The following is a 9,896-nucleotide window of genomic DNA, read 5'->3' as shown; positions in this document are numbered from 1 at the left end:
GGTGGTAATTTGGGTCAGCAAGTTGAATTCGGGTTAGATTTTGGATTATACTTAAAAATTACAGTATCAAAAGTAGTGTAAAAGTTAATACTACCTCCTTTACAGGTTATGTGCAACGATTTGACATAAAGCAGAGAGGAAAAATGTCTAATCGTTGCACATAACATGTAACGGAGGTAGTATTATTACGAAATATGAAATTTAGGTCAAATTCGGGTTATTCGGTTTGAGTCGGTTTCAGGTTTCTCTTAATCAATTTGGGCCAGGTTCTGATCGGGTTATCGGGTTGGGTTAGGGATTGTCAGTCCTAATGACTGTAATGATTTGTCGATTTGGGTCGGATTTAATTCAAGTTTAAGTTATGTTAAATTATTGTGTCTATGTAGCTTGAGGGTCTGTTCTGATTTACTAAACTAAGCTAAACTAAACTAAACTAAACTGAAATGAATTGTTTATGAGAAAAGGAAATTAGGAACTAAACTGAACTGATTGGACTTGAACTGAAATTACGCTGAAAAGAACAGGCCTTGTTGAGTTCAGTTGGATCGAGTCAATTTTTAATACCCATGTTTATATTATTGATTCTATTTTGTTATGATCTTAGGTGTTAATGATTGTTAGATTGTATGATCTTACTTGGATAAAAAATTCAAGGTGGTAAAATTTGAATATGATTAAACAATCTTAGCTTCACAAATTTGATATACCATATAAGAAAGTTTCATTTATTACGTAATAAACCATATTATTATTAAATCAATCATTGGCATGCTTAAATTAAGGGTCCATAAAAGCCCAAATTTAAGAGGCTTTGAGGCAGTCCCTAAGGACATGAAGAGGCTACCTCCTTCACCCTTCGTCCCTTCCTAACCCACACTTTAAAATAGATTGCTCAATGAGTACAAAACTACAAACTCTAGTAAAGATTACTAGTGATCGATAGTGATAATAGAAATATATCGGTGTCAATTCAGATAACTAAGTTGGATTTGGTTGAGTAAGTCGGAATAAGTTTAGTTCGAATTTGAATTATGTTAAATTATTATGCCTACACAAACAAGTTAAATTTTGGATTGGATTACTATCGAATTGGGTTGAGTTGGCCAATGGGTCAGTTTTTGATACCTTGACGTCAATTATTCTAAGGCGCACCCTTGTGCACCTTAGATACGTGCAACAACGTATAAAAAAAAAAATCAACACTATGCACTATAAAATGAACATTTAGTAAAAAAAAAAAATGAACATTTAGTAAAAAAATATGAACATGAAAAAATGAACATTTAATAATAAAAAATGAACATGTAAAAAAATGAATATTTAATACTTATAATGCATATGTTTCATAATCATATTATTTTTTATTACTTCAAATTTTTATGTTCATAATTAAATGCATTATATTCATAATAATATTTTATATGTTCATATATAATTTCAAATATTCATAATGTAAATATATAGTGTTGTTCATGAAATATTAATTAAATATGTTTATGCATATGCTGTCTTTCTTAAATGTTTATGTTCATATTTTTTTACGCATATGTTCACCTTTTAAATGCTTTTATTCACTTTAAGAAAACTGCTTACGTTCATATTTTGAAATGTTATGTTCACTTTCTGAAATGCACAAGTTCATATTTTATGCCCATGTTCACTTTCTGAAAAGTTAATGTTCACATTTAAGGAAACCTATGCATATGTTCATATTTTGCATGATTATGTTCACTAATAAAAAAAATGCAGAAAATCAGATAAAATTCAATTCATTAGAATTAAGAAAATCATATACTACCTCCGTTAACATATAGTTGCAACTTTGGAATATTTTATGTCTCTCAAATAATACCCCAAAGTTGCAACTAAATGTTGTCGGAGGTAGTATAACCTAATCAATCGAAGTTAATCACATAAGAAATCGAAAATCACACATTTTTATGCCTTTGTTCACTTTTTGAAAAGCTAATATTCATATTTTTTATACCTATGTTCACTTTGTGAAAAACTAATTTTCATATTGTGCTGTTGTTACACTATTTCTAGGTGCATGAGTGTGCACCTAGAATATGCGCCTTGACGTTATTAATTTAAGCTACTACAATCAATACTTATATTAATCTAACATTCTAGCATTAAAGGCCCTAATGATCATGGTATAATAACAAACCAATTAAGAAAAAATGCCCTTGTAATGTGAAACCTTGGGGGAGAGGCGATTAAATTAGTACTACAAGAATTCGCCGTTACATATCAAGTTGCCTACAAACCAATTTGTCTACATTACTACTCCAAGTTTAACATTAGTACATCATTAAATATTAACCACAAGATGATCCGCTAAAAAAAATGTAGTTGGATCCATATAGAGAAGTGATTAAGAGAAGAATCTATAGGTTTTGAATTGAACTATGATATCCCTTACAGCTCCAATGGGAGACAATATTGTCAACGACACGCCGAAAACGATGCAGAACTGCAATGACAAATGACGACATAGTTTATAAGATATGATTGAAAGTATAAAATTATACTCCGTAATTGTATGAAGATAGAGCTTGAAGTTGAGAACTAACCCAATTACAAAACCAGGATAAACTGTATCTCTTGGGTTTGCGTATCATTAGCCATATAATGCAAGGAAGCTGCAAGTCAAGCGAAATGATAATATGTAATCATGTTTGTGAATTTGATACGCATTACATAAGGTAAGGTGTAGTGATAGAGACTCACATAATATGAAGTGGGTGCGAAAGCTATTCCTCCTAAGACACTTAGAAGTGAGCCAAAGAATGGAAATATTATCCCAATGAACATGGTAACAGCTGCATGAAAGAGTATATAAATAGTTATAAACAACTCTATTTTGTTATATACTACCTCCTTACGTTTCATATTACGGAGTATTTGCAGAGTAGAAATTATTATTGCTAATCGTTGCAAATAACATGAAAAGGAGATATTATTTGATTTGTTATAAGTTAGACTACGAAGAGTGCTACTAACTAAAAATGGAGGTAGTACAACATACCAACAAATGAAGAGCGAGTTACAATGCGAAGTGTGCTACTAGGTTTACACTTCATCTTTAGTACAAGAAATGATTCGAGCATGTCAAATATTGGCATTGCAAAGACCTGCAAATAGAGGTAAACTATAGTAAAGAAAATGAAACGATTTTCTAATTAATCTAGGACATGATAACAATAAAAACCATAGAGATTTTCTAATATAGGACATGATAACTATAAAAACCATAGTTTTAAATTTTGTACCTGATAGCTACCGATAACATGAATAACAACAAATATATTGGCAGCAGCGATTAGCCAACCTGGTTTCTCAAGCGAGATGAGGATGTTATCTTCAACTTTGTTACCAAACACGAGGTAACCAACAAAAGCAATTGGAAAATAACACAGAGCCACAACTATATAAGCAAGAAGAGATCCTTTCCACATCGGTATTTTTGATGGAATCTCCGGAGTTGAAGGGATAGTTGCTTGGATCTCCAAAACAACGCTGTGTCCAGAAAATGCAAATGCTACTGTTCCTAACCCGCTTAGAAAACCAAATATATTCCCTGCACTCGAGTGATATCTACTACCATAATCTGTGTCTGGTTGTACTCCTCTTAGTGCTGAAGCCACCCAAGCAATGGCAGAATAACTAAAATTAATTGAAGTATGTTAAATCATGTTCATACAAAAACTAAGTTTAGGGTGCATCTTATATATATGGCCCCTAATAAGGTATAAAATATATATGTCAAAGTTTCCTTTAAAAGGTGTATAAAGCTTCATTTACATTATGATTCCCAATAATATGATCATTATACTCAAAATACCCAAGTTACAATTTTCAAAAACAATATTTTTATACACCATTGAATACTAAACTAAAAAAAAAAATCCTCAAATATTATGTTATTATGTTAGGCCTTGTTCACTTCACCTTAAAAAAATAATATAAAGTAAAAACAATTTCAGTTCAGCAAAAATAAGTTCAGTTCAGTGAAAATAATTTCAGTTCAGTAAAAATAAAAGTTCATGTCAGTAAAATTCAGTAATTTGAAGAAGAAATATAATAGAAAATATGTAAAAATAAATTCAGTTCAGCAAAAATAATTTCAGTTCAGTAAAATTAAGTTTAGTTCAGTAAAAATAATTTAAGGTCACCAAATATAATTTCAATTTAGTAAAAACTATGTTTAGTTCAGCAAAAATAATGTGAAGTGAAAGGAGCTTTAAAATAAACTATTTTGTAATTGGGAGTACAAATTAGGCCTCTAAATAATTTTTTTTTTTGCCCTGAGCCTATAAATGTCATCATAAAACCTTCAATTCCATAAATAACATTAATAAACAATCTACCTGAGGGACATAATAGCAGCGGCAAAGGAAACACCGGCGATGGAGTTTAAGTTAGGTAGATTAGACAAGAAGAACTGAACGACGGCAAACATCATGATGAAGTACGTGAGCTTGATGGGCTTGCAGTCAGGGCAACTGATGTTATAGAACTTCATGAGTGACCTGCCCGCTGTTACCATGTAGATGACGTCACAACCTGCTTGAACAATAACTTGTTGGGGCACCACAAGCCAAAGCCCCACCTTGTCTCCGAATGCGTATTGCCCTAACTCATGATACCTATCAAACCTCTTCCCTGGTACTATTTCATGCATTTCCACCATTTGCCATAATGTGTATAACGTTACTATCCATGACAATACTAATAATGTCACACCCGGACCCCTGAAACACAACGAATTAACAATCATCCCTATTTTGTTCGTCATCATCATAATTCACTAATAAGATAATGAAATTAAATATTTCAGGTCCCTATTATCATGCAATCTTAATTAACCCTAAAATTTCAATTTTCTAAAGTTTGTAAGGCAAAAACATAATAGGATGTTTAATTTACTATTTTTTTTTGTGTTTTTTTATTTTTAGAAAAAAAAATTATAAAGAATAAAGCAAATTTTCTCTTTGACAAAGTTGAAGTGTAACGAAATATAATCATGTATGCATTCTAATTTTTGGACTTACAGATCGCACCAGGCCACTAGGGGAACATGAGATGATCCACCACTTTAGATCGCCTGATCATGAGTTGTAGGACAAACAACTCAAATCTTTAGAACAATACATATGCAAAAATAACAATTTTGTCTTCTTGTAAGAATTAATCATAGCATACGTTTAAAACTAATTGTATAAAAAAAAAATCATGGCATATTTTTAAAACTAATTATCTATTTAATCATTAGATTTTTAGGAAAATTGTAAATAACAACCTCTTAAATCGCCTAAAATTGATTTTATTACTCTTTTTTGTTTATTTGAATAACCATCCTTTAATGTAAGAAATTTATAAAACACCCGTAAAAACAATATTAAATTGGTAAATGATATTTGTGTAATTATGACGATCCCAATTAACAAACGTGATCATAAAATCGTAAGATGATTTCAAAGCATAAATTAATCGAGATTTGTATACACGTTGATGTAAAATGCATAGCAATCGATCAAAATGGTGATTATAAACAAAAAAACGTACCATCCAAGTTGAGACATGGCATAAGGAAGTCCTAGAATACCAGCACCAACCATACAAGTAATATTGTGGATAGCAGAATACCACCATTTTGCCGTCCGATTCGACGTTATCGGAAGCCAATCGTTAATACTGTTATCATGTTCTGTGTTTTCCTTATCATTTACCACCATTGTTGACGTTGTTTATGTTAATATTATAGATCCTTAATTCTTGATGCATCAACTTATTTGTTTCAAATGTCACGCATTTAATTTTAATCTATTTTTGAGTTTATATATATGGATTTTAGCCAATGTTAAGACGTGTGTTTATTAATTAACTTCCTTAAAGTTTTCTGTTTTTAAGACAGGTTTATTGAGGTGTCTTCTAACTAATATTTTGTTTGGAGTTTCCTACATCCTAAAAATTTGAGGTGGAAACAATTTTTGATTACTACATAAACATTTTTTTTTTTTTTTCCCTCTCAGCTGAATAAATGGAAGTACTCCATATTTAGTATGTTGTTACTATAGTACTGCTTTTGTCCGTCAATAAAAATTTCACTGCCTTTACCCGCATAAACGAGGTTAAGGGATTTTGTTTGTTTGATAATATGAGAACTAGATCTATAAGCAAGTAATGGTGCTTTAAATTCAACTATTTAAATAATAATACTTATTAGAATTTAGACCCGATCATCAATGGCCCATCCCAATAACATTAGTGTTTTTTTTGTAAATTTAATAATTGAGAAATGCGATCGATAATCATAATCACTAATGAAAAAACAATAATTTTATAGGTGAACATTATGACACTAACTATCATTCATTAATTGTTTATAGAATACAATACACATTCTACAAAACAAAGCGATGTATCATTATTTTTTTTTTTTTTTTTTTTTTTTTTTTTTTTTTTTTTTTTTGAGGGAAATGTATCATTATTTCCTAAATATAGGTAATCCCCTAAAAAGTTTGGTGGGATTGAAATTTTTTAACCTCCTATTATTCCTGACTATCTAAAATCTAGAATTGTTCAAGAAAAAAATTTATACGATCCAGCTTGCATTATAATATCTCTTATAGCTCCAATGGGGGCTAAGATCGTCAGTGATGCGCCAAATATAATGCAGAACTGTAATGTAAAAAATTATAATAAGTACTTGTATAAAGATGGGAAGAGAAAGTAAAAAAAAATTGATAAATTTAATGAAATTTGTAGTTAAAAACTCACCCAATTGCAAAACCAAGATAAGCTGTATCTTTTGGGTTTGCAAATTATCAACCACATTATGCAAGGTAACTATAAGACATATAGATAGTATTAGTATATAAAATGTAATATTAGATAACTTAATACATAATAATATATGAAAATGATAAAAGGTGTGACAATAGAAACACTTACATAGTAGGAAGTGGGTGCAAATGCAATTCCACCCAGAACACTAAGAAGAGAACCAAAAAATGGAAATGCTATTCCCACAAACATAGTAATCCCTGCAAAAAGTATCATATAATTTTTATTTTATTATTATTGTTGTACTCCAGTGAATTATAATGTAAACGTATTCCATCTTAATAATTGACAATCAATATAAAAGTTGATATTTTCTCTTAGAATGAAAATGATTTATAATCCTTTGGTGATTTTACTTTGTATGTTTTTAATTTTTACAAACATTATCTACCTGATAAAATGAATATATGAAAAGAAAATAATACAACAAAACAATTTATAAAAAACGACTTACCCACATAAGTAGATCGGGTTAATAGGCGAAACATCTTACTAGGTTTGCGTTTCATTTTTAGCGATAGAAAAGTTTCGAGCATGTCGAACATTGGCATCGCATAAACCTAATAACAAAATTTATTAGTTTTTTTTTAATGAAGGATTTGAAAAACATTATAATAAAGTAATTTAAGTTTTGAAATACCTGATAACTCCCAATAACATGTATAACAACAAAGATATTGGCAATAGCAATGAGCCAATCAGGTTTGTCGAGTGAGACCATTATGTTGTCTTCAACCACTCTTCCAAATACAAGATAGCCAACAAAGGCCACCGGAAAATAACATAACATTACCATTATGTAGGCAGCTAATGAACCTTTCCACATTGATAATTTGGAAGGCTTTTCTGGAGTAGAAGGAAGTGTAGCTTGTATCTCCAAAACAACATTGTGTCCAGAAAAGGCAAATGCAATTGTTCCCAATCCACTCAAAAACCCAAAGATCTGACTTGCATCAGTGTTATATCTACTTGCATAACTTGTATCCAATTGCACTCCTTTTATAGATGAAGCTATCCAAGCGATGGCAGAATAGCTGAATTTAATGAAAATAATTTCTAAGTCAATATCCAACGTAAAACATCTTAAATAATCTTTAATAAATTAAAGGATTAAAATAAACATGGACATTGTAACTAGCTATAAATTGAAAATTCTAGGGTCCAACATATTAAATTCAATTCAATTGATAAGTTGAAATCCATTAATATTTGGTTATAGTTAAATTTTAAATTTTAAATTTTAAATTTGTCCATTAAAAATTCAAAATGATATATAACTCAAGTCACAATCTATGCAATTAAAGGAGTGAAAACTCACCTAAGAGACATAATTGCCGCAATGAATGAGATTCCGGTGATTGAGTTAAAATTTGGTAAGTTAGATAGAAAAAACTGGATTAAAGCATAGAACATGATAAAATAGGTTCGCTTAATAGGGGTTCCATTTGGTACTAGAATGTTGTAAACTTTCATAAGGGAAGTCCCTCCAGTTATCATATACACGATATCGCAACCAACTTGAACCATGATTTGTTGTGGGACTATAAACCATAACCCAAATTTTTCTCCAAAAGCATGTTGTCCCAATTCATAATATCTATCAAATCTCTTCCCGGACACAATTTCATGCATTTCCACCATTTGCCAGAGTGTGTATAATGTAACTATCCATGACAATACTAATATTGTCACACCAGGACCCCTGAAATACAAACATTCAATCAATGTCATTTGTTTTATTATTATGCAAACTAATATATTAGCCTAATATTTTTTTTAGTATAATAAAATCAAATTACTCTGTATAATATAATAACATACAATTTAGTTATATTACTACTTTATAATAATTTTTAATTTGTCGAGAACAAAAGCGGATCAATTAATATCCAAAATCACAAGGTTGCTAATATCATACAGTATGCCGTATTGGATTCGTATAGAATTGTAGACGTACTCACATATCTTCACACTTTATTTATTTTTATTTTTTTTCAAAAAAAAAAGAAAAAATTAAAATAAAATTTCCAAAATCATTGCTCCTTAAAAAATTCGATAACAATAATTCTGATTGATATGCATTATCTGGTTTTCATATTGAAAGTAGACTACTGTGTCTGTATGATACAAATCATCACTCTCAATAACACATTATCAACTTTAAAAGTTAAACTCTTAAGGTTAGAACAAAATTAGTTCAATATATATACAAAAAAATTGTGGTCTCTACTTTTGCTTTCTTGGTTGAAATTAATTAATAAAACTAAACTTTTTTAATCACTTGTTTATAATCATCAGAATACGTATTGTTACATACAAGTACATCCTATATATTATCAAAATTAGAATTTTATAAAATAATACATTAATAAAATTAAACATGCATGGAAGAGGAAAGACATATCATACCATCCAAGTTGAGACATAGCATACGGTAAACCGAGAATACCCGCACCCACCATGGCAGTAACATTGTGAATGGCAGCATACCACCACTTCCCCTTTCGGTCGTTCGAGGTTACCGGAAGCCCGTTGTTAGCATTATTATCAACTCCGACGTTTTCGTTCTTTTCTCCGATGTTAATAATGCTTTCAACCATCATATTTTGGTTCTTTTCTCCTCCACTTTCTATGTCAAAGCTAGTGTTTTCGTTCTTCTCTACTCCCTCCATGATTATATTAATTGTGATTTTTTACAATACGATTTTTGCAAGTGCTCTCTAGGACTTCTATAAAATTTTTACAATATGATTTTTGCAAGTGCTCTCTAATTTTTTATAATCTACGTTGAATGATAATAATATGGATTTAATGAGTTCACTTTGTGCATTTATATAGGGATTTATTCTAGTGGCAAAACTAGAAGTTGGATATCCTTACCGTCTTAGAGTTTGTGTCTTAACAAATATAGGATTCTCTAATTTTTTCCATATTTACATTTTGGATGGAGCTGTAAGAAAAAATTGTATTCTATTTAGACTAGGATTCTTCAATTGCTGACATGTTAGCATTATTCAGCACAAATTGATATCTAAAGGTAAATT

General features: G+C 30.1%; 2 protein-coding genes across 2 annotated transcripts; both read right to left on the bottom strand.

Moving 5' to 3' along the window:
• Nucleotides 1-2,377: 2,377 nt before the first annotated feature.
• LOC145599362 (lysine histidine transporter 1-like) lies at nt 2,378-5,711 on the bottom strand. Its single transcript, XM_081655755.1, has 7 exons — nt 5,572-5,711; nt 4,374-4,757; nt 3,276-3,669; nt 3,032-3,137; nt 2,734-2,825; nt 2,577-2,645; nt 2,378-2,476 (listed from the first exon to the last, which is right to left on the bottom strand). The coding sequence occupies exons 1-7, from the start codon at nt 5,622-5,624 to the stop codon at nt 2,378-2,380; spliced, it is 1,197 nt and encodes a 398-aa protein (XP_081511881.1). The 5' UTR covers nt 5,625-5,711.
• An 877-nt stretch (nt 5,712-6,588) lies between these two features.
• LOC145598297 (lysine histidine transporter 1-like) lies at nt 6,589-9,383 on the bottom strand. Its single transcript, XM_081654635.1, has 7 exons — nt 9,262-9,383; nt 8,171-8,554; nt 7,493-7,886; nt 7,307-7,412; nt 6,961-7,052; nt 6,787-6,855; nt 6,589-6,687 (listed from the first exon to the last, which is right to left on the bottom strand). The coding sequence occupies exons 1-7, from the start codon at nt 9,312-9,314 to the stop codon at nt 6,589-6,591; spliced, it is 1,197 nt and encodes a 398-aa protein (XP_081510761.1). The 5' UTR covers nt 9,315-9,383.
• Between the last annotated feature and the right edge of the window lie 513 nt (nt 9,384-9,896).

Source organism: Chenopodium album, chromosome 20 (genome assembly GCF_948465745.1).
Source record: "Chenopodium album chromosome 20, dcCheAlbu1.1, whole genome shotgun sequence".
In the NCBI taxonomy this organism is placed as follows: domain Eukaryota; kingdom Viridiplantae; phylum Streptophyta; class Magnoliopsida; order Caryophyllales; family Amaranthaceae; genus Chenopodium; species Chenopodium album.
This window is presented reverse-complemented; position numbering and strand designations above follow the sequence as displayed.

Bases quoted from the DNA above. Each gene is read 5' to 3' on its own strand.
- LOC145599362 (XM_081655755.1), bottom strand. From the start codon at position 5,624: ATGGTTGGTGCTGGTATTCTAGGACTTCCTTATGCCATGTCTCAACTT. The intron at 4,758-5,571 runs GTACGTTTTTTT...GTTGTGTTTCAG, and splicing joins GCCATGTCTCAACTTGGATG to GGGTCCGGGTGTGACATTAT. The intron at 3,670-4,373 runs GTAGATTGTTTA...AATTAATTTTAG, and splicing joins GCTGCTATTATGTCCCTCAG to TTATTCTGCCATTGCTTGGG.
- LOC145598297 (XM_081654635.1), bottom strand. From the start codon at position 9,314: ATGGTGGGTGCGGGTATTCTCGGTTTACCGTATGCTATGTCTCAACTT. The intron at 7,887-8,170 runs GTGAGTTTTCAC...CATTAAATTCAG, and splicing joins GCGGCAATTATGTCTCTTAG to CTATTCTGCCATCGCTTGGA. The intron at 7,053-7,306 runs GTAAGTCGTTTT...TACTTTTTGCAG, and splicing joins AACCCGATCTACTTATGTGG to GGATTACTATGTTTGTGGGA.